Source organism: Ictalurus punctatus, chromosome 18 (genome assembly GCF_001660625.3).
Source record: "Ictalurus punctatus breed USDA103 chromosome 18, Coco_2.0, whole genome shotgun sequence".
NCBI lineage: Eukaryota > Metazoa > Chordata > Actinopteri > Siluriformes > Ictaluridae > Ictalurus > Ictalurus punctatus.
The window spans coordinates 15,773,074-15,797,831 of NC_030433.2; the positions used below are offsets into that span (position 1 = coordinate 15,773,074).

A 24,758-nucleotide genomic window follows, 5' to 3' on the forward strand; every position below is an offset into this window, starting at 1 on the left:
AGGATTTCACAGCTGCATCCCCGGGCAGTGTGGCAGCGTGCATGCATGCCCGAGGTATGAAAGGACTGAGAGGACTTAATGAATTTTACACCAAGGACTGTACTAAAGGACTCTGTACTAAAATCGATTTAATCTTGAGAAATTCCTATCCGACCCACTCTTGTAAAATGTCAGACTCAGAAGAAATGCCTGTTGGGGGTGTGCAGGCTGTGTGTAAAGATATAATGTAATGAAAGAGCAAATGAGAGGTCAAATTCAGGGGTTAAGGGATTGGATGAATGATACCCTGGCAAATAGGGCTACCAGTAAGGGCAATCCGACCCGCTCTTATATTTATGTTCCTCGAGAACGTCAGGTTCAACCTTTTAGCAGGGAGTACATCAAAGTTGGGGGGTCCGTAGAGGAGTTTCTTAAGGAGGTGGAAAGGGTTCTAAGCACTAGAGATCAAACTCTGGTAGAACAGTTGGACTTCATCGTCTCACACTTGAGGGGCTCTGCGCTAGAAGAGGTGCATTTGTGTGTGGGAAATCAGTCCATGCAGGCTGGTGATCTCTTCACTTTCCTGCATGAGGCATTTAGGGAACGATGTAGTGGGATTCAATTGTTGCAAACCTTTTACAATCGTAAACAATTAGAGGGTGAAAGCCTTCGTAATTACTCTCACACACTTTCTCGCATTTTAAGCTCTGTTGCAAAACAATCCGTAGGAGGCATGCTAATGAGCAGGTGATATTGCATGATCAGTTTATGGAGGGGGTGAGGGACACTGCGTTAAGGTGGGAACTGCGCAAGATCATCAGAGAAAAACCCAACCTTACCCTGCTAGACATTCGTAATGAGGCCATTCTTTGGTCCATTGAGGAGACCAGCCCTGCAAGACCTGTGAGTAGCAGATCAGAAGTGCTTGGTGAAACTGGGTGATCCTTTGCTGTGGCCGAGAACAAAACATCTACTGTGTTAGATGATATTTTACAGGTGATTTCTCAGCATGACCAACGAATAAGTGAGCAGGAACAGAATATCTCAGAGCTCACTAAAGCAGTTAAGGAGTTGACTTTATAACGGTCGTTGTCAGTTCCTCAGGCTTGTGCACCTTTGCCTAAGGCCCCTCCAAGGTTTACGGAGGAGGGAGAACCTATCTGTTTCAGGTGCAACGGGGTTGGGCATATAGCTAGACGTTACACCATGAGGCGAGGTGTGCAACCCAAGAGTGTTACCAAAACTTCAGAAGAATAAAAAAACCAGGTTCCTCAGCTGCTCTGAGCCAGGCAACCCAAGGGGTCGTTTCTGGCTTACCATCAGAAGGAACTAGTTGAGACAGGTTCCTTGAACGGGCTGTTGGAACATGCCCGATGGTGGATCTGAAGATCAAAGGTGTGCCTGTGTCATGCTTACTAGACACTGGTAGTCAGGTCAGTACTATTACTGAGGGTTTCCAACAAGAGCATCTATTTGGGGATGAAAGTGATGTGTTGTCTACATCTGGCTGGTTAAAGATCACTGCAACATTATTAGTAAATGCTGACAGATAGTACAGTATCTCACATAATTGAGTACACCCCTCACATTTTTGTAAATATTTGATGATATCTTTTCATGTGACAACACTGAACAAATGACACTTTGCTACAATGCAAAGTAGTGAATGTACAGCTTGTATAACAGTGTAAATTTGCTGTCCCCTCAAAATAACTCAACACACAGTCATTAATGTCTAAACCACTGACAACAAAAGTGAGTACACCCCTAAGTGAAAATGTCCAAATTGGGCCCAAAGTGTCAATATTTTGTGTGGCCACCATTATTTTCCAGCACTGCCTTAACCCTCTTGGACATGGACTTCACCAGAGTTTCACAGGTTGCCACTGGAGTCCTCTACCACTCCTCCATGACGACATCACGGAGCTGGTGGATGTTAGAGACCTTGTGCTCCTCCACCTTTTTGGGGATGCCCCACAGATGCTCAATAGGGTTACCTTCACCCTCAGCTTCTTTAGCAAGGCAGTGGTCTTCTTGAAGGTGTATTTGGAATCGTTATCATGCTGGAATACTGCCCTGCGGCCAAGTCTCTGAAGGGAGAGGATCATGCTCTGCTTCAGTATGTCACAGTACATGTTGGCGTTCATGGTTCCCTCAATGAACTGTAACTCCCCAGTGCTGGCAGCACTCATGCAGCCTCAGACCATGACACTCCCACCACCATGCTTGACTGTAGGCAAAACACACTTGTCTTTGTACCCCTCACCTGGTTGCCACGACACACGCTTGAGACCATCTGAACCAAATAAGTTTATCTTGATCTCATCAGACCACAGGACATGGTTCCAGTAATACATGTCCTTAGTCTGCTTGTCTTCAGCAAACTGTTTGTGGGCTTTCTTGTGCATCATCTTTAGAAGAGGCTTCCTTCTGGGACGACAGCCATGCAGACCAATTTGCTGCAGTGTGCAGCATATGGTCTGAGCACTGACAGGCTGACCCCCCACCCCTTCAACCTCTGCAGCAATGGCAGCAACCGCTGGCAGCACTCATACGTCTATTTCCCAAAGATAACCTCTGGATATGACGCTGAGAACATTCACTCAACTTCTTTGGTCGACCATGGCAAGGCCTGTTCTGAGTGGAACCTGTCCTGTTAAACCGCTGTATGGTCTTGGCCACCGTGCTGCAGCTCAGTGTCAGGATCTTAGCAATCTTCTTATAGCCTAGGCCATCTTTATGTAGAGTAACAATTCTTTTTTTCAGATCCTCAGAGAGTTCTTTGCCATGAGGTACCATGTTGAACTTCCAGTGACCAGTATGAGGGAGTGTGAGAGTGATGACACCAAATTTAACACACCTGCTCCCCACTCACAACTGAGACCTTGTAACACTAACAAGTCACATGACACCGGGGAGGAAAAATGGCTAATTAGGCCCAATTTGGACATTTTCACTTAGGGGTGTATTCACTTTTGTTGCCAGCAGTTTAGACATTAATGGCTGTGTGTTGAGTTATTTTGAGGGGACAGCAAATTTATACTGTTATATAAGCTGTACACTCACTACTTTACATTGTAGCAAAGTGTCATTTCTTCAGTGTTGTCACATTAAAAAATATAATCAAATATTTTTTAAAAAATGTGAGGGGTGTACTCACTTTTGTGAGATACTGTATATGCTGAATATGATATCACTTTAAATGGTTGACTTGATTCAAACTAGGGGGCAGCTTTCCAGCAGGCATAGTCAGTCAAATTAGTCAAACGGGTTTCCTTTGCTCGAGTCGCAGGTAAGACTGCCAAGCAAGAGTGTGGATGTAGGAAAGAGGAATTGTTCTATGTGGTTATTAGAATCAGCGAATACGCCCTTGCCAGAAGGTTTGGTTGTAGTGCCTACATTAGTCACGTCTGAGTTACCTGTGTTCCCAGTAAGGGTGCTTAACCTGTCACAGGAAGACCTTTGGCTTCAGCCTTAGGGCCCACCTGGGAGTGTTGTCCACGGTAGACAGCTCCAGTGCAGATGCATCCTGGGAGGTGAGGTTTCAGAGGATTTCTGCAGACATGGAGCAGGTCACCATAGGTGCAAATCACGGTTGTGAGTCTCCGGTCAAGGCGCTTTTTGACCAGGTCAGTATGGGAGGCACGCCTGAACAGCAGGTCCAGTTGAAAGCTTTGCTGAATAAGTATTCAAACGTGTTTGCTTTGGAGGCTGAGGATTTGGGTTATACCGACAAGGTTCAACATGAGATACATCTGAATAATGACATACCGGTGAACCAGCCAAGCAGGAGAATTCCCACTAACCAGTATCAGGAGGTTAGAGAGCACATTGCTAGGTTGTTGAAGAAGCGTGTTATTCGGGAGAGTGTCAGTGCTTATGCCTCTCCAATGGTGCTAGAGCACAAAGTTGATGGCGCACTAAGGTTATGTGTGGATTACAGGAAGCTCAATGCCGAAACGAGGCGTGATGCATTTCCTTTACCCAGAATTGACGAGAGTTTTTATGCCCTCAGGGAAGCTAAGTTCTTTTCAACTGTTGATTTGGCATCCGGGTACCATCAGATTGTGGTCAGTGAGAGAGATAGAGCCAAGACAGCTTTTACTACGCCTTTTGGTTTATTTGAGTATTGTAGGATGCCATCTGGGGTATGTAACCGGCCATCGACTTTTCAGCGGCTCATGCAGGCCATCATGAGTGATTTGATCTTTCAAGTGTTGATAGTGTACTTGGACAATATTCTGGTGTTTTCACAGACGTTTGAGGAACACTTGGAAAGATTAGAGATGGTGCTGAAATGGTTGGCTGAGACCGGTTTAAAGGTCAAGCTGGGGAAATGTCATTTTCTCCAGGAGGCGGTAAGATTTCTTGGTCATCAGGTGTCAGCAGAGGGGATTGCACCTGATCCGATCAAGGTTGCTGCTGTCAGTGAGTGGAAGACTCCTGAAACTGTCAAAGAGTTGAGGTCGTTTTTAGGGTTTTGTAGTTACTATAGGAAGTTTATCAAGGGCTTCTCAAAGATAGCTGGATGCTTGCATGACCTGGTGAATGCTTGCTTGCGTGAAGGCAAGTATATGAAATGTAACCGCCACTTTATTACCCATTGGTCGTCTGAATGTCACAGTGCATTCAACCACTTGAAGGAGAAACTTACAACAGCCCCTGTACTAGGTTTTGCTGACTTCACATGTCCTTTCATTCTTGAAATAGATGCAAGCCAGAATGATTTAGGAGCCATCCTGTACCAAATGCAATGTGATGAGAAGAGGGTCATTGCATATGCAAACAGGAGGTTACGCAATGCTGAGAGAAATGACTGCAACTACAGTATCTTTTCAAGATTACCAAATCTGGATTACCTATGCTTTAAATGGGACTATATATCACAATATAGGCTACTAGCTACATAAAGAACAACAGGCAGAATGCATGGGGTCAATTTAACTGTTTTTATTTGAAGATACAGAAAACAGCACAATAAAACAATACAAGCATCCCATACTTTTTGAATTTGTACCTGCAAGCCAAAAATAAAAATTTCTCATTCATACTTACTAAATGTAAAACATACCACTCTACAAGTATATGCTTTTTCTGTGCAATATATATATTTGTTTTTAGTGTCAACTCATCTTCATTTAAGTCTTTTAACCATGTACTGGCCCTTTAATTCAGCGCGAGCAGCGCAGCAAAAAATAGACCCGATGCCGAAACTCCTGCTTCACTGCTGCTCACGCGCTGCTCCTGCACCACACTGCTGCAGCGTCTGGTGGAAAAATACACACTGCTTCTGCTCCACTGCAGCGTGCAGTGTGAAATAGGCTTTAAGCCTTCTTTTCCAATGGTGGATCCACATTCACCACATGATCGCCATCACCAACTTGAGTTACATTATCTGTAACTTTAGTCACCACAACAATTATTTTCACGCACACAAATGCTCCCAAATATATTTGGAGGTCGCACAGATTAAATTTCAGGAACATATGCGACCAAAATGGTTGCAATTTCGAGCCTTGGGTGTTGTTATCAAATTTCAACCTGGACTAGGAAAGGCTTCATGCTGTGGTCCAATTATGTTTTCCAGCTAATAGCTCCCAGTTGTAGTCATCTGCAGGCACCTCTATGCAAATAAATAAATAAATAAATAAATCAGGTGGAAAAAATATTGAGGAAACACTTCAGTGTGTCCCCTTTCAAAATAGGCCAAAACCATGCATGTAGTCCAAATGGTTCAAGAACAGCTTTAATTTAACTTTGGGTATGCCTTGGATAGGCGTTTTAGGCTAATTTTACTGAAACTCTAAGAGGTTTGTAGCTTAATGTATACTTTATCTACTTTATCACTGTAACGGTTAAACAAATCAAGAGTAAAATATAAATAAATGTATATACTATATGATACATATGTTGTATTATTTGACCAGTTTTAAAGGTTTTTTTACATTTTGTTCTTGAAATCATCCCCGAATCCACCCTTCCACTGGGATCAAGATAATACTGATTTTTTTGGACCACAGGTATTCCAATCCTACTTAAAATTTTTGAACACATACTGAAGGTGTGATCCAGATCAACAGCAAGATTGGATTACACAATCTAATGTGATTTCAGAATCCTTTTTTTCCCCTTCTGAGCAAGCCATTGTCAAGATTTGATCCAATGCGATATCTGAAATCCGATCAGATTATTTCTGAACAACTGGACCCAGGAGATTGGAACATTTTATGAACAGTATAACTATCCAACAGTGTTTTCTTTGCTTAGGTTTCCATAACAGTAAATATGACATTTAAATAGAATGCATAAGCATCTGTACAAAATTAAATATTATTAAAATGCATAACATACATTTAAATGGAATGAATAAGCATCTGAACAAAATTAGCAAACAAATAATAAATCTGAACAAATAGCTTTAATTCAGTGTACATTGACTGTAGACTTGCATTTGCCCATCGCAAAGCAAAAGTAGTAGGTGAATAAGGGCCGTACAGCATCATCTCTCAGTCCATAGATGAGTGGGCTTAGGCAGCGAGGCAAGATCAGCACAAAAAAAAAGTTTAGATAACGTAGGTCCATGAAGAGGCTGCTGCTGGTGCTGGCCATTGCTGCAGCTCGCTCTAAGAAACCGAAGAGAAAAGAGGAGAGACACAGGGCCAGCTGAACGAGGTGCAGCAGCACAGTCTTGTGGGCCTTTGTAGCAGAGTCTTTATTGGAGGAAATGGTCCTGGCTGTGATTACAATGCTGATATAAGTGAAAAAGATGATCACAGTCACTGACGCAAAGTAGAATATGTTAAATACCTGAAAAACATCTACTTGCCATTGCTTTATGAAGAGTCTTTCTCTTGTGCACATTACTTGTGAGGTAAAAAAGTTAGAATCCATCACCACTCCATAAAGCAAGTCAATTATTAAGTTTATGGAAGCAATAAACCAAATGACTCCAATAGCAATATAAGTTCTTTTCTGAGTGGCTATTTCAGCATGTCTTAGAGGAAAACATATGGCCACATAACGCTCTAGTGACATCACAGCCAGGTTTAAAGGTGCGTTATTGAAAGTAATAACCGAAACAAACACTATAAAACCACAAGTAGCCTTGACTATCTTGAAGAATGCCAGACCGAAAACATACAATAAACAAGTAACAAGGAGATGTATTGAGTCATTAAGAAGCATGTGGGTAAACAGAATGTAACGTGAGCTTTCTTTAAAAATCGGCTTCCTCCAAAGAGTGTAGACCATGGTGCAATTTAAATAAGTAAAGAACAGTGACATTATTAATGTAAAACTAACTCTTGATATTGGCCCCTCAGTCATTGCAACCTGAAACAATTGTTGATACATCAACAAAACCTCAGCGGTGCTATCATTAGTCACTGCCATAATCTTATACAAACCATGAGCATGCTATGATATTTACAGAACAAATGCTTTGATATTACTAACAGAACAAGATCAGCCACTACAAATTATCATGACTTTCTCAAAGGATAAACAGAATAAACATTTTATAACAAATTACAAATTAGGTGCACGAATAAATGTATGTCCAGTGCTGGAGAGTGGAGATCTAAGGGGCTCAGTAAGATGTGAGCTCAGGCCTGAAGAGTACCACAGTTATGAACACAACTTTATAACGGGCAATATAGTGACCCTAGAGAGAGGTGAAGACACACCTCAGACTGGAAACTGCAGTAATTATGCATACCTGCTAAGTAATACAAATTCCATAAATATTTATTCACATTTGAATAACAGTTGTAACATACATATGAAAATATGTGTGTGTGTGTATATATATATATATATATATATATATATATATATATATATATAATAGATCTAATTGTAAAAATTGAACCAATCAATTGCTTATAGACAAAATGGATTTTTCATGTTCCATTGTTTCTATTCACAATATCATCAATCTGCACCATAAAAAAAATCTCCTTTTATATAATAGTGTTTCTTTTTTATTAGCAATTTGTAGGATAACTTATAGATCAAATAAAACATTTACTCTACTACTTTCATTTTGTCCACTTGATTACTTGAGGTATTCACTGACCAAATATAAAGCTACATTCTTGTGGGATTATGCATCAGACATTTGGTAACCTTGTGGGACCTTAAATGTGTGTTTCCATGTGAAGGGAGATGTTGTGCTTTGTTTGCTCCATTGGATGAGTATGTTTGGGGTCATTTTTCTACTTACCTCATGCAGAAACTTATGACTAACAGAACAATGGCTGGACAACACCACCAGTTGAATACTATTTAAAAATGCCTTTATTGTCATTAAATGGGTGTGTGAATGTGTATGTTATTGTGTCCTGCGATGGATTGGCACCTAGTCCAGGGTGTACCCCACCTTGTGCCCGATGCTCCCTGGTATGTTCCCCACGACCCTGTAGGATAAGCGGTCTAGAAAATGGATGGATGGATGGATTTATTGTCATTAGACCTTGCAGTACAACTGCAATTAATGTGAATCTCCCAATGTGGTTCTGTTTTACACACATAAAAGTACAGACACACATACAATTAGAAATTTAAGGGGAATAATACTATATATTGTAAGTGAATAAATAAATAAGTAGGTAGTTAGGAAATAAAACAAATTTGATTAAAAAAAGAACAATATTGCACTAGCTGTGTTTTAAATAGTGATGTGTCGTTCATGAACAATTCGTTTATTTTGAATTTTTAATATGCCTTGGGAAGAACGAGTTGTCTCAGAGAGTGATTTGTTCAATTTTGACCACGCATGCACTGAACATCCCCATAAGTTCTGTACAGGATACAGAAATAATGTCTTGAGTCTTCGGGTCCGATTCGTTCGTTCTTCCGGTGACCACCGCATAGGTAATGCACCATGCAATACCGGAAACAGAAATGATTAGTTCATGTCATGAGTCTTTGGGTTCAAGTCGTTTGTTCTTCCGGTGACCACCCCACAGGCAACGCACCATGCAATACCGGAAATGGGATTAACGAATGGCTCGAACCAGAAGACTCAAGAGATGAACTAATTATTTCTGTTTCCGTGAATCAGATATGACTAATGTGACGTGACGAAAGAAAGAAAAGCTCTGACTGGCAGGTGAGGTGAACTAACAGACTGCATAGCCTGAAGACCCAGCTAAGCTATTAATGAATCATTACTATAATGTTTTGTATGTGACTCAAAAGGTGACATGCAAATTAAGTGAAGGGGAAGGCAAAACTAGTCATTGTCCTAAAGATAACTTCTGATTGGTTGGAACCCCTAGCTGGTTTAGCCAGAAAGAGTTGAAAACACCATGACTGAGAAAATCATTGAGCTGTGTTGGAGCTGGAGGTGGCAGCGGTCGTGGAATTTTGTCCTTTCTATCCCGCTGTCCAGTCTTCATCTTCATTTTCTTTTCTTCGGGTTTTATCTCACTTTTTATCCACGTAAGTAATTTCCATTTGCCACAAAGTATTTCTGTTTAATTTTACACTGATCTTAATCTGAACCTAGCTTTCAGCTGTGATCAACTTCTTCAGACCTCTAATTCTGTTTCAACTAGACCTCCTGATGGCTGACTACATCTCAATACCCTCCTGTGAATTACAGCCAGATGACTAGGTGTTCCTCTTGCTGCCCCCCACTAACTGTAATATCCTGGCCCACTGGCATGGCCTGTACACAGTCCTTGAAGGGGTGGGCTCAGTGAACTACCACCTACAACAGCTGAGTAAGTGAAAAAACACCCAAATACACCCAAGTATTAACCTGCTGAAGAAATCGATTGTGACTGTCCCTGCTGTGTCGGCTTTTAGTGATGTCCCATCAGACCCCCCAGGGAGCTCCTTGGTCCAGAAGACCTGACCCCTTCACAGTGGCAAGACCTGATCAACTGGGTGGACCAATTTTAGTAGGTGTTCTTGCTAGAGTCAGGACTGACACACTTGGTCCAACATGCAATCCAGACCAGGCCATGAGTGGTGGTCCAACAGCAGCCCTAACAAATGCCAGAGGCATGCTGCTGGGCTACTGAGGAGGAAGACAGCAAAATGCTATGGGACAGGACCATTGAGGAATCTGCCAGCCCCTGGTCTAGCTCAATTGTGGTGGTCCTGAAACCCAAAGAAAGTATCAAGTTATGCAATAACTTCTGTAAGTTTAACCAGGTCTCTGAATTTGACAGCTACCACTGCCCTGATTAGACAACCTGGTGGAGTTCCTGAGGTGAGCCCACTTCATCACCACCCTGGATCTGACTAAAGGGTACTGGCAGGTAGCCCTAGCCCCAGAAACCAAGTCCAAGACTGCATTCAGCACCTCTGGCAGCCACTAGCAGTACCAGGTTCTCCCCTTCAGGCTTCATGGAATGAGACCTTCCAGAGGCTCATGGATGTTGGCCTATTCCCCCAACAGGCTGCATGTAGCCACCTGCTGGGGTGACATTGTGATACAATCAAACACATTGGCTGACCACCTGCAGCACCTCAGGGAAGTCCTGAGTGAGCTCCAGAAGGCCAGGCTGACCGCAAATCTAGACCAAGGCATAGTACGTGGGGTACCACATCGGCCAAGGCCTACTAAAACCTCAGGGGAAGAAGATTGAAGTAGTCAAAGAGTATTCAAAACCCACCCACAACCTCTTGTACATGCCTTCTTAGGGTTGGCAGGGTATTATTGCCGGTTTATCCCTAACTTCTCCTCTCTAGCCTCCCCCCCTCACAGACCTAACAACGAATGGCCAACCAGACCAGGTACACTGGACCAAGGCAGCAGAGCAGGTGTTCCAGACTCTCAAGCAGGTGCTCACCAGTTCACCAGTGTTGAGAAACCCAGACTTTGATTGGCCCTTCACTGTACACACCGACACATCAGAGACAGGGCTAGGTGCAATGCTCTCTCAAAACTTCAACAGAGAAGAGCACCTGGTGTTGTATGTGAGTAGGAAACTGACCCCCGCAGAATGGCGGTATGCCGACATGTAAGGAGAAGTCCTGGCCATAAAATTGGCTGTTAATGAACCCAATACAGTGGATGGCCAAAGCAAATGACACAAACACTCACATAACCCTGTGGTTTCTCATTTTACAGAACTTCTCATTCCAGGTCCAACACCGAGTGGGGGCCCACCATGGCAACGCAGATGGACTCTTGTGAAGGTACAGACTCTGGGCACAAAGACTGCAGACAGTAAGCTTGGATCTGAGTGGAGAGTACTGTGATGGTGGGCCTCCAGTCCGCTTGCACAAGGCACTACACACTCCTCACATGACTGCTAAAGGGGTACTAATTGGACAGCACCATTTCAGCACCACTGTTTTGGAGCGCGAACTAGAACATAACAGAGAGACTGGGCAGAGGAATAGAAAATGGCTGGTGGTTTAAGGACTGTGCCAGCTCCTTATCATCACTGAGAGTATGAGAGATATAAAAGGGCACAGCGGCTGCAGCAGAGTGAGCAATCTCTGCTTCCCTCCTGTTGTTGACTACTTTCTCTGTCTTTGTTGCAGGTCCCCTCCTGTGCCATGCTGACAGCTCTCTTCCCATGCCCCCACAGGAGTGCCCCAGACCTCACGATGCCCCAGTGGCCCACATCACTATGCCTGGCCCATGAAGCCCACTGAGACAGGTCTCCATAGAGCCTCTACTCACTAAGCCAACACCGGTCACACCACCTAAAAGACATTAAACACTGGATACTAATGAACTTCCTCCCACTTAATTATGACAAGACAGAAATATTTCTACTAGGACTACAGGCAGCTAAAAGTATCTTTCTGATTATGTAGTAACTCTAGATAGCCTTTCAATTACATCTTGTGCAGCATTAAAAGACCTTGGTGTGATTATTGTCTCTAGTCTTTCATTTGAAGCTCATGTAAATAATATTACTAAGATATCCTTATTTTTCATATAAGAAAAAATTTTAAGATAACAGATATATGCAATGTCACTTAAAGATGCATTTAAAGACTGTTATCTGTAGTTTGGACTAGTGTAAATGCTTGCTATCTGGCTGTTCCAGTAGCTGCATGAACAAGCTCCAATTATTTCAGAATGTAGTAGCCAGTGTCCTGACTAGAACCTTACTAAAATTGATTGTAAAATATTACTGATGACCTAGAAAGCAATTAATTGTCTTGCACTGCAGTACATTAGTAATTTTTAGGTTTTTTTATGATCCACCACACCTGCTTTTAGTTCACATATAAAAAATTGTTGTAGTTCCTACATGGTTCCGCTGATTTGGATGTAAATACCCTCAAGTAAAAGCTGAAAGTCTACAGAACTCATATACAATGTTTAATTTTGGTGGTAGACAGCTAAAATAAAAATTCATTTGTCAATGCCCAAATATATATGGACCTGATTGTAAATATTACATTCAGATGCCAAAAATCAAAGAGATTTTCACTTGGCCATCTTCCAAAGAGAAACAATGTCTTAGCCTAAAGGCTAAAAGCTTTAGCACAGCAAAAGCACAAGCAGCAGAATGGCATAGCTTTGGCTCATATTTGATGTCAAATAAAAACATTTGTATAAATACAATAAATCCCAATAATGGCCAATGAGCCATTAATAAGCCATTCATTCTTTCTGAAGTCAAAACTTTTATTGTAAATTAATATCCAGTAAGCTCATTTGTTTCTTGTATGATTTTTATTTTAAATAAACACAAACTTGACAAGATCTTCAAGTTTGTGAAAGGTCTACAAGTGTTTCTTTTCTTTTTCTTTTTTTCCCAGTATTCTCTACTACATAGTAAAAGCTAATATTCTGTGCTTAATTTATTGTTTAATGATAATCTTTATTTATCAGCAAAATATAGTTAGAACATTTGTGTTAAGGCTCTGTTCAAACCTGTATAATTGACATTAATTAATTAAATAGGTTAAACACTAGACAGTTTTAACATTAGACCAGATGAAGTGATGGTCAGTCCCCTTTAAAAAAGAACACAGGATTTTGTTTAATTCTCGTGCAAACAGTCAGTGTTTGTTTTTAACTGAAACGCATGGTGATGTGGTGTCACCTGTGTTATACAGAGCTGAATCAAAACCCCCAGTATAGTGGGACTTGTGAGTTACAAGATAACTATGCATAACCATTCATGCTATATTTTCTCCATGAGATTTTACAACAATTATTATGACTTTGAACAGGTTTAAATATCCTTAAGCATCTCAAAAAATGCTCTCAATTCAGTGTACATTGACAATAGACGTGTGTTTGCCTGTGGCACAGCGAAAGTAGTAGATGAATAGGGGCCGTACAGCATTGTCTCTTAGTCCATAGATGAGTGGGCTTAGACAGCGTGGCAAGATCAACACAAACACATAGTTTAGGTAACGCAGGTCGCTGAAGACGCTGGTGCTGGTGCTGGCCATTGCTGCAGCTCGCTCTATAAGGCTAAAAAGAAAAGAAGTGAGGCACAGTCCCAGCTGAACAAGGTGCAGCAGTACAGTCTTGTGGCCTTTTGCAGCTGACTCTTTATTGGAGGAAATGGACCTGGTTGTGATCAGAATTCTAACATATGTGAAAAGGATGATCATCGACACTGACACAAAGTAGAATACATTAAAGCCCTGATAAGCATCTAGTTGCCATTGCTTTATGAAGAGTCTTTCTCTCGTGCAAAATATTTGTGAGGTTAAAAATTTAGGATCCACCAGTACTACATAAAGCAAGTCAATTATAAAGTGCATCAGACCCATAAACCAAATAATTCCAAGGGAAATATAAGTCCTTTTTTGAGTGGCTATTTCAGCATGTCTTAGAGGAAAGCATATGGCCACATAACGCTCTAGCGACATCAGAGCCAAGTTTAAAGGTGCATTACGGAATGTTGTACTTGAAACAAAAACTAAGAAAGCACAAGCAGCCATGACTAACTTGAGATAGGCCAGACTAAAAATATACAACAAAGAGGTAACAAAGAGCTGAATCGAGTCATTGAAAAGCATGTGGTTAAACAGAATGTAGCGTGGAGTCTCTTTAAAAATAGGCTTGCTCCAAAGAGTGTAGACCATGATGGCATTCAAATAGATAAAGAACAGAGACATTAATATTGCAAAAATGACTTTTGATACCAATCCCTCATTCAGTGCAACCTGGAATATTTGCTGATGTATAAGTAAAACCTCAACTGTGCTATCATTAGTAACTGACATAATATGATACAAAATAGAACCATAAAAATTTACAGATATCACTAACAATACAGGATGAGTTTCTACAAATCACCACTAAGTCCTCACACATCAGATTTTTCCAAAGTAAAAAAGAGAAGATATATATAGATAGATATTTTATATAAATTCTATGCTTGCATTATTCTGTTACATCTGCTGCAAAACCTCACTTTGATATGTGAGCTCAGCTCCAAAGAGAAATATATTTGTGAGCTGACAGATATAATAGGCACTATGTGAGCCCCAGAGAGATGATGACACATGTGAGTGTAAATGATAGACCATGTATTTTCCTGCATTCCTTGGATGTTGTCATTCTGTTTCCATATGTGATTATGAGCTTATTTGCGTTCCCATAATTTACATGTGCCAAACTTCAGGCCTGTGGCCTTATTTTATTCAGCCCATGCAAACTTGCAAAACATAACAATGAAGCAATGTTGTAATGGTCTGTAACTACTACTCATTATTTTCACACTAGAACAGTAATATCTAAAATTCAACCCAGACTAGTGTATAGTCCCCTCCAAAACTATTGGAACAGCAAGGCAAATTCATTTGTTTTTGCTATAGACTGAAGACATTTGGGTTTGAGATCAAAGTATGAATATAATCAGAGAGTTTCAAATTTCACTTTTTATTTGATTTTTTTATTACACATTCAAGCCATTTTGAAGCTGTGAAAAAAGGGAAAATCAATCAGAGGCACTGCACAAACATTGGGAATAGGCAATACAACAATTTGGAATTTCTTGAAATTAATGTACAAATTTCTGGTTGCTTCGATAAATTAACTCATTTAGTACCTGCACTTCATTAAATCCATCCATCCATCATACTGCTTATCCTTTTCAGGGCCACGGGGAACCTGGAGCCTATCCCAGGGAGCATCGGGCACAAGGCGGGGTACACCCTGGACAGGGTGCCAATCCATCGCAGGATTACATACACATACACATTCACACACTACGGACACTACATGCCAATCAGCCTACCATGCACTTGGTAGGGGGGAGGAAACGGAGTACCCGGAGGATACGCAGGGGGGAACATGTTCAACATGCAAACTCTGCACACACAGGGCCACAGTGGGAATCGAACCCCCGACCCTGGAGGTGTGAGGCGAACGTGCTAACCACTAAGCCACAAAATTTCAATGGGCAAATTAGTGGGCAAAGATGAATTTGCCTCCAGATTTCAACTATTGTTAAACATGAAAATTCAATTAAATTTGAGTCTGTACATTCTTTTGCTTGTTTTTCTTCAGATATGGCTTTGATTTTGTTTGGCCAGAAACACAGATGCATATGCATGGAAAAGAACCATGCCTTTTCTTGAATTATCTTACACAACAGTTTTAATGCTTATGAATGACAATGAATACAGTATAACCTGTACCTATAACCTATGAAATATATTGAATGCTTGAATAAAAATGTTTAGAGAAAAACAAAAAGGTTGATGTGTTTGGTGTAATTTAAGTTAACATTCCAGTGTCATCTTTAATATTTGAAACATTACCTTAAATTGTTCTCATGAGCATAATGTGAAAATGGGAAAACTTCACTTTTAAAGTATCGAAAACATGTTATTATTCTTTTCTGAATACATTTTTACTTTGATGCAGTATGATAGTCATTGTATGAGTCAGCTTTATATTGTAAGTCTTACACTCTTGCTTCTCTGATCAATCCACATTGACTATAGGTTTTATTTTGTGGGTTCTATAACAAAAATAATATTTGAATAAGGGTGCATCATCATACTGCATCATCTCCGAGACCGTAGATGAGCGGGCTCAGGCAGTGTGGCAGAATCAAGACAATGAGAAAGTTCAGATAGCGCATGAGTATGAAAAGAGAGCTACTGCTGACAGTCATCATGTAAAGTATTCTCTCTATGGTGGCATATAGAAAAGAGGTGAGGCACAGGCCCAGCTGAATGAGGTGCAGCAGCACAGTCTTGTGGGCTTTTGTAGCAGATTCTTTATTAGAGGAAATAGACCTGGCTGTGATCATGATGCTGATGTAAGTGAAAAGGATGATCACAGTCACTGATACAAAAAAGAGAAGATCAAAACCTTGAGTTTTATCGGCCTGCTACTTGGCCACAAAAAGTTTTTCTCTCGTGCAAAATGTGATCTTAAGTAATAGGCTTGGATCAGTGACTAAGTCAAACATGATGTCTGTCAAAATATTCATTGAGGTGGCGAACCAAATGATTCCTAGAGCGATGCCTGTGCTTTTCGGCGTGCCAATAGTGCAATGCCTCAGAGGGAAGCAGATAGCCACATAGCGCTCCAGTGACATCAGAGCCAGGGTCAAAGGAGCATTCTGGAAAGTACAAGTGGAGATCAAGACTAACAGTGAACAGATGGCTTTGGCTACATTTGCAAGGGCAAGAGACATGGCATACATTACAGTTGTGACCAAGAGGAGGATAGAATCATTGAGAAGCATGTGGGCAAACAGAATGTACCGGGGAGTTTCGTGGAACATGGACTTACTCCCTAACGCAAAAAGCATGATGCAGTTTATATAAACAAAAAACAGAGACAACAGAACTGCTACCACAATTTTAGTCACAGTGGCAGCATCAAAACCCACCTTGTAGACCTGCTCGTAGGTGAATGATGGCTTAGTGTCTGTGATGTTGATTGTTGCCATATGCTGCAGACAAACAGAATAAAGGCTTATTAAGGAGATTTCATACTAAATCTTCCAAAACCAGGTAGATATATGGGCCCATGAGTCCATGAATTTATATATATATATATATATATATATATATATATATATATATATATATATATATATATATATATATATATATATATATATATATACAGTATCTCACAAATGTGAGTACACCCCTCACATTTTTGTAAATATTTGATTATCTCTTTTAATGTGACAACACTGAAGAAATGACACTTTGCTACAATGTAAAGTAGTGAGTATTCTTCTAAAGATGATGCACAAGAAAGCCCACAAACAGTTTGCTGAAGACAAGCAGACTAAGGACATGGATTACTGGAACCATGTCCTGTGGTCTGATGAGACCAAGATAAACTTATTTGGTTCAGATGGTGTCAAGCGTGTGTGGCAGCAACCAGGTGAGGAGTACAAAGACAAGTGTGTCTTGCCTACAGTCAAGCAGGGTGGTGGTAGTGTCATGTTCTGGGGCTGCATGAGTGCTGCCGGCACTGGGGAGCTACAGTTCATTGAGGGAACCATGAATGCCAACATGTACTGTGACATACTGAAGCAGAGCATGATCAGTATGCAGTATTCCAGCATGATAACAACCCCAAACACACCTCCAAGACGACCACTGCCTTGCTAAAGAAGCTGAGGGTGAAGGTGATGGACTGGCCAAGCATGTCTCCAGACCTAAACCCTATTGAGCATCTGTGGGGCATCCTCAAACGGAAGGTGGAGGAGCACAAGGTCTCTAACATCCACCAGCTCCGTTATGTCATCATGGAGGAGTAGAAGAGGACTCCAGTGGCAACCAGTGAAGCTCTGGTGAACTCCATGCCCAAGTGGGTTAAGGCAGTGTTGAAAAATAATGGTGGTCACACAAAATATTGACACTTTGAGCCCAATTTGTACATTTGCACTTAGGGGTGTACTCACTTTTGTTGCCAGTGGTTTAGACATTAATGGCTGTGTGCTGAGTTCTTTTGAGGGGACAGCAAATTTACACTGTTACACAAGCTGTACACTCACTACTTTACATTGTAGCAAAGTGTCATTTCTTCAGTGTTGTCACATGAAAAGGTATAATCAAATATTTACAAAAATGTAAGGGGTGTACTCACTTTTGTGAGATATTGTGTGTATATATATATATATATATATATATATATATATATATATATATATATATATATATATATATATATATATATATATAATGTTTTTTGTGTCAACTCATCTTCATTTAAGTCTTTCAACCATGTACTGGCCCTTTAATTCAGAGAGAGCTGCGCAGCAAAAAAATAGACTCGATGCTGAAACTCCTGCTTCACTGCTGCTCCTGCCCCACACTGTCCGGTGGAAAAGCCCTCATCCGTTAACATGCACGTCAGAAAAATACACACTGCTTCTGCTCCGCTGCAGCGTGCAGTGTGAAATAGGCTTTAAGCCTTCTTTTCCAATGGTGGATCCACACTCACCACATGATCGCCATCACCAACTCGAGTTACATTATCTGTAACTTTAGGTGCCACAACAATTATTTTCACGCACACAAATGCTCCCAACTATATTTTGAGGTCGCACAGATTAAATTTCAGGAACATATGCGACCAAAATGGTTGCAATTTCGAGCCTTGGGTGTTGTCATCAAATTTGAACCTGGACTAGGAAAGGCTTCATGCTGTGGTCCAATTATGTTTTCCAGCTAATAGCTCCCAGTTGTAGTCATCTGCAGGCACCTCTATGCAAATAAATAAAGAAAGAAAGAAATCAGGTGGGAAAAATATTGGGAAAACACGTCAGTGTTTCCCCAATATTTTCCCTTTCAAAATAGACCAAAACCATGCATGTACTCCAAATGGTTCAAGAATAGCTTTAATTTAACTTTGGGTATGCCTTGGATATGCGTTTTAGGCTAATTTTACTGAAACTCTAAGTGGATGGTAGCTTAATGTATACTTTATCTACTTTATCACTGTAACGGTTAAACAAATCAAGTGTAAAATATAAATAAATGTATATACTATATGATACAAATGTTGTATTATTTAACCAGTTTCAAAGGTTTTTTTTACATTTTGTTCTTGAAATCATCCCTGAATCCACCCTTCCACTGGGATCAAGATAATACTGATTTTTTTGGACCACAGGTATTCCAATCCTACTTAAAAAATTTTAACACATACTGAAGGTGTGATCCAGATCAAACGCAAGATTGGATTACACAATCTAATGTGATTTCAGAATCCTTTTTTTTTCCTTTTGAACAAGCCATTGTCAAGATTTGATACAATGCGATAGCTGAAATCCGATCAGATTATTTCTGAACAACTGGACCCAGGAGATTGGAACATTTTATGAACAGTATAACTATCCAACAGTGTTTTCTTTGCTTAGGTTTCCATAACAGTAAATATGACATTTAAATGGAATGCATAAGCATCTGTACAAAATTAAATATTATTAAGATACATAACATACATTTAAATGGAATGAATGAGCATCTGAACAAAATTAGCAAACAAATAATAAATCTGAACAAATAGCTTTAATTCAGTGTACATTGACTGTAGACTTGCATTTGCCCATCGCAAAGCAAAAGTAGTACATGAATAAAGGCCGTACAGCATCATCTCTCAGTCCATAGATGAGTGGGCTTAGGCAGCGAGACAAGATCAACACAAAAAAAAAGCTTAGATAACGCAGGTCCATGAAGAGGCTGCTGCTGGTGCTGGCCATTGCTGCAGCTCGCTCTAAGAAACCATAGAGAAAAGAGGTGAGACACAGGACCAGCTGAACGAGGTGCAGCAGCACAGTCTTGTGGGCCTTTGTAGCAGAGTCTTTATTGGAGGAAATGGACCTGGCTGTGATTACAATGCTGATATAAGTGAAAAAGATTATCACAGTCACTGACGCAAAGTAGAATATGTTAAATACCTGAAAAACATCAACTTGCCATTGCTTTATGAAGAGTCTTTCTCTTGTGCACATTACTTGTGAGGTAAAAAAGTTAGAATCCATCACCACTCCATAAAGCAAGTCAATTATTAAGTTTATGGAAGCAATAAACCAAATGACTCCAATAGCAATATAAGTTCTTTTCTGAGTGGCTATTTCAGCATGTCTTAGAGGAAAACATATGGCCACATAACGCTCTAGTGACATCACAGCCAGGTTTAAAGGTGTGTTACTGAAAGTAATAGCCGAAACAAACACTATAAAACCACAAGTAGCCTTGACTATCTTGAAGAATGCCAGACCGAAAACATACAATAAACAAGTAACAAGGAGATGTATTGAGTCATTAAGAAGCATGTGGGTAAACAGAATGTAACGTGAGCTTTCTTTAAAAATCGGCTTCCTCCAAAGAGTGTAGACCATGGTGCAATTTAAATAAGTAAAGAACAGTGACATTATTAATGTAAAACTAACTTTTGATATTGGCCCCTCAGTCATTGCAACCTGAAACAATTGTTGATACGTCAACAAAACCTCAGCGGTGCTATCATTAGTCACTGCCATAATCTTGTACAAACTATGAGCATGCTATGATATTTACAGAACAAATGCTTTGATATTACTAACAGAACAAGATCAGCCTCTACAAATTATCATGACTTTCTCAAATAACAAACAGAATAAACATTTTATAACAAATTACAAATTAGGTGCACGAATAAATGTATGTCCAGTGCTGGAGAGTGGAGATCTAAGGGGCTCAGTAAGATGTGAGCTCAGGCCTGAAGAGTACCACAGTTATGAACACAACTTTATAACGGGCAATATAGTGACCCTAGAGAGAGGTGAAGACACACCTCAGACTGGAAACTGCAGTAATTATGCATCCCTGCTAAGTAATACAAATTCCACAAATATTTATTCACATTTGAATAACAGTTCTAACATACATATGAAAATTAATTAGTAATACCTAAATAAAAAATGGAAGGCAAAATATAACTCTATATATATATACATATATATACATATATATATATATATATATATATATATATATATATATATATATATATATATATATATATATATAGATCTAATTGTAAAAATTGAACCAATCAATTGCTTATAGACAAAATGGATTTTTCATGTTTCATTGTTTCTATTCACAATATCATAAATCTGCACCATAAAAAATCTCCTTTTATATAATAGTGTTTCTTTTTATTAGCAATTTGTAGGACAACTCAGAGATCAAATAAAACATTTACTCTACTACTTTCATTTTGTCCACTTGATTACTTGAGGTATTCACTGACCAAATATAAAGCTACATTCTTGTGGGATTATGCATCAGACATTTAGTAACCTTGTGGAACCTTAAATGTGTGTTTCCATGTGAAGGCAGATGTGCTTTGTTTGCTCCATTGGATGAGTATGTTTGGGGTCATTTTTATACTTACCTCATGCAGAAACTTATGACTAACAGAACAATGGCTGGACAACACCACCAGTTGAATACTTTTTTAAAATGCCTTTATTGTCATTAAATGGGTGTGTGAATGTGTATGTTATTGTGTCCTGCGATGGATTGGCACCCCGTCCAGGGTGTACCCCGCCTTGTGGCCGATGCTCCCTGGGATGTTCCCCATGATTGTGTAGGATAAGCGGTATAGAAAATGGATGGATGGATGGATTTATTGTCATTAGACCTTGCAGTACAACTGCAATTAGTGTGAATCTCCTAATGTGGTTCTGTTTTACACACATACAATTATAAATTTAACAGGAACAATACTATATATTGTAAGTGTATAAATAAATAAGTAGGTAGTTGGGAAATGAAACAACATTGATTAAAAAAAGAACAATATTGCACTCGCTGTGTTTTAAATAGTGATGTGTTGTTCATTAACAATTTGTTCATTTTGAATCTTTAATATGACGGGAACAACGAGTTGTCTCAGAGAGTGATTCGTTCAGTTTTGACCACGCATGCGCTGAACATCCCCATAGGTTCTGTACAGGAAACAGAAATGATCAGTTCATGCCTCGAGTCTTCAGGCTCAAGTCGTTTGTTCTTCCGGTGACCTCCCCACTGGCAATGCACCATGCAATACCGGAAATGGGATCAGACAACCTGGTAGAGTTCCTGAGGAGAGCCCACTTCATCTCCACCCTGGATCTGACTAAAGGGTACTGGCAGGTAGCCCAGAAACCAAGCCCAAGAATGCATTCAGCACCTCTGGTGGCCACTGGCAGTACCAGGTTCTCCTCTTCAGGCTTCATGGAATGCGACCTTCCAGAGGCTCATGGATGTTGGCCTATTCCCCCAAACTGGCTGCATGTAGCCACCTGCTGGGGTGACATTGTGATACAATCAAACACATTGGCTGACCACCTGCAGCACCTCAGGGAAGTCCAGAGTGAGCTCCACAAGGCCAGGCTGACCGCAAATCCAGACCAAGGCACAGTACCCGGGGTACTGCATCAGCCAAGGCCTACTAAAACCTCAGGGGAAGAAGATTGAAGTGGTCAAAGAGTACTCAAAACCCACCCACAACCTGTTGTACATGCCTTCTTAGGGTTGGCAGGGTATTATTGCCGGTTTGTCACTAACTTGTCCTCTCTAGCCTCCCCCCTCACAGACCTAACAAAGAATGGCCAACCAGACCAGGTACACTGGACCAAGGCAGCAGAGCAGCTGTTCCAGACTCTCAAGCAGGTGCTCACCAGTTCACCGGTGTTGAGAAACCCAGACTTTGATTGGCCCTTCACTGTACACACCGACAAATCAGGGCTAGGTGCAAAGCTCTCTCAAACCTTCAACAGAGAAGAGCACCTGGTGTTGTATGTGAGTAGGAAACTGACCCCCGCAGAATGTCGGTATGCCATTCGACATGTAATGAGAAGTCCTGGCCATAAAATTGGCTGTTAAGGAACCCAATACAGTGGATGGCCAAAGCAAAGGACACAAACACTCACATAACCCAGTGGTTTCTCTCTTTACAGAACTTCTCATTCCAGGTCCAACACCGAGCAGGAGCCCACCATGGCAACGCAGATGGACTCTCATGAAGGTACAGACTCTGGGCACAAATACCGCAGACAGTAAGCTTGGATCTGAGTGGAGAGTACTGTGATGGTGGTCCTCCAGTCCGCTTGCACAATTCACTACACACTCCTCACATGACTGCTAAAGGGGTTCTAATTGGACAGCACCATTTCAGCACCACTGTTTTGGAGCGCGAACTAGAACATGACAGAGAGACTGGGCAGAGGAATAGAACATGGCTGGTGGCCATTAAGGACTGCGGCAGCTCCTCATCATCACTGAGAATATGAGAGAGATAAAAGGGCACAGCGGCTGCAGCAGAGTGAGCAATCTCTGTCTCCCTCCTGTTGTTGTCTACTTTCTCTGTCTTTGTTGCAGGGACCAATGACAGTAACAACAGCAATGTCAACCAAACTCCCCTCCTGTGCCATGCTGACAGCTCTCGTCCCATGCCCCCACAGGAGTGCCCCGGACCTCACGACGCCCCAGTGGCCCACATCATTATGGCTGGCCTATGAAGCCCACTGAGACAGGTCTCCATAGAGCCTCTACTCACTAAGCCAACACTGGTCACACCACCTACAAGACATTAAACACTGGATACTAATGAACTTCCTCCCACTTAATTATGACAAGACAAGACAAGACAAGACTACAGGCAGCTAAAAGTATCTTTCTGATTATGTAGTAACTCTAGATGGCCTTTCAGTTACATTTTATGCAGCATTAAACGACCTTGGTGTGATTATTGTCTCTAGAATTTCATTTGAAGCTCATGTAAATAATATTACTAAGATATCCTTATTTTTCATATAAGAAAAATTGTTAAGATAACAGATATATGCAATGTCACTTAAAGATGCACTTAAAGACTGTTATCTGTAGTTTGGACTAGCGTAAATGCTTGCTATCTGGATGTTCCAGTAGCTGCATGAACAAGCTCCAATTATTTCAGAATGTAGCAGCCAGTGTCCTTACTAGAACCACAAGATTTGAACACATCAGTCCTATCTTATCTACACTGCACTGGCTCCAAGTAAAATTTTGCATTGATTGTAAAATACTACTAATGATCGAGAAAGCAATTAATTGACTTGCATTGCAGTACATGAGTAATTTTTAGGTTTTTTTATGATCCACCACACCTGCTTTTAGTTCACATATAAAAAATTGTTGTTATTCCTACATGGTTCTGCTGATTTGGATGTAAATACCCTCAGCGGAAAAGTCCTGAAAAGACTTTTCCGGACTTTTTTGTTTTGAAAAAACAGCGGAAAAGACTTTCGGAAAAGCTGAAAGTCTGCAGCACTCATATACAATATTTAATTTTGGTGGTAGACAGATAAAATAAAAATACATTTGTCAATGCACAAATATTTACAGACCTGGTTGTAAATATTACATTCAGATACCAAAAATCAAAGAGATTTTCACTTGGCCATCTTCCAAAGAGAAACAATGTCTTAGCCTAAAGGCTAAAAGCTTTAGCACAGCAAAAGCACAAGTAGCAGAATGCCATAGCTTTGGCTCATATTTGATGTCAAATAAAAACATTTGTATAAATACAATAAATCCCAATAATGGCCAATGAGCCATTAATAAGCCATTCATTCTTTCTGAAGTCAAAAGTTTTATTGTAAATTAATATCCAGTAAGCTCATTTGTTTCTTGTATGATTTTTATTTTAAATAAACACAAACTTGACAAGATCTTCAAGTTTGTGAAAGGTCTACAAGTGTTTCTTTTTCTTTTTCTCTTTTTCAGTATTCTCTACTACATAGTAAAAGCTAATATTCTGTGCTTAATTTATTGTTTAATGATAATCTTTATTTATCAGCAAAATATAGTTAGAACATTTGTGTTAAGGCTCTGTTCAA

At 40.4% G+C, this 24,758-nt stretch overlaps 3 protein-coding genes and 1 pseudogene across 3 annotated transcripts; all 4 read right to left on the reverse strand.

Moving 5' to 3' along the window:
* Positions 1–6,402: 6,402 nt before the first annotated feature.
* Positions 6,403–7,438, reverse strand: LOC108278647 (odorant receptor 131-2-like). The gene has a single exon (XM_017492106.3). The coding sequence runs from the start codon at positions 7,369–7,371 to the stop codon at positions 6,403–6,405; it is 969 nt and encodes a 322-aa protein (XP_017347595.1). The 5' UTR covers positions 7,372–7,438.
* Positions 7,439–13,176: 5,738 nt separating this feature from the next.
* On the reverse strand, positions 13,177–14,145 carry LOC108278644 (odorant receptor 131-2-like). Its single transcript, XM_017492102.3, has one exon. The coding sequence runs from the start codon at positions 14,143–14,145 to the stop codon at positions 13,177–13,179; it is 969 nt and encodes a 322-aa protein (XP_017347591.2).
* Positions 14,146–15,853: 1,708 nt separating this feature from the next.
* On the reverse strand, positions 15,854–16,832 carry LOC108278572 (odorant receptor 131-2-like; annotated as a pseudogene).
* A 2,589-nt stretch (positions 16,833–19,421) lies between these two features.
* LOC108278649 (odorant receptor 131-2) lies at positions 19,422–20,390 on the reverse strand. The gene has a single exon (XM_017492107.3). It carries the CDS (start codon positions 20,388–20,390, stop codon positions 19,422–19,424), a length of 969 nt encoding a protein of 322 aa, XP_017347596.1.
* Positions 20,391–24,758: the final 4,368 nt, after the last annotated feature.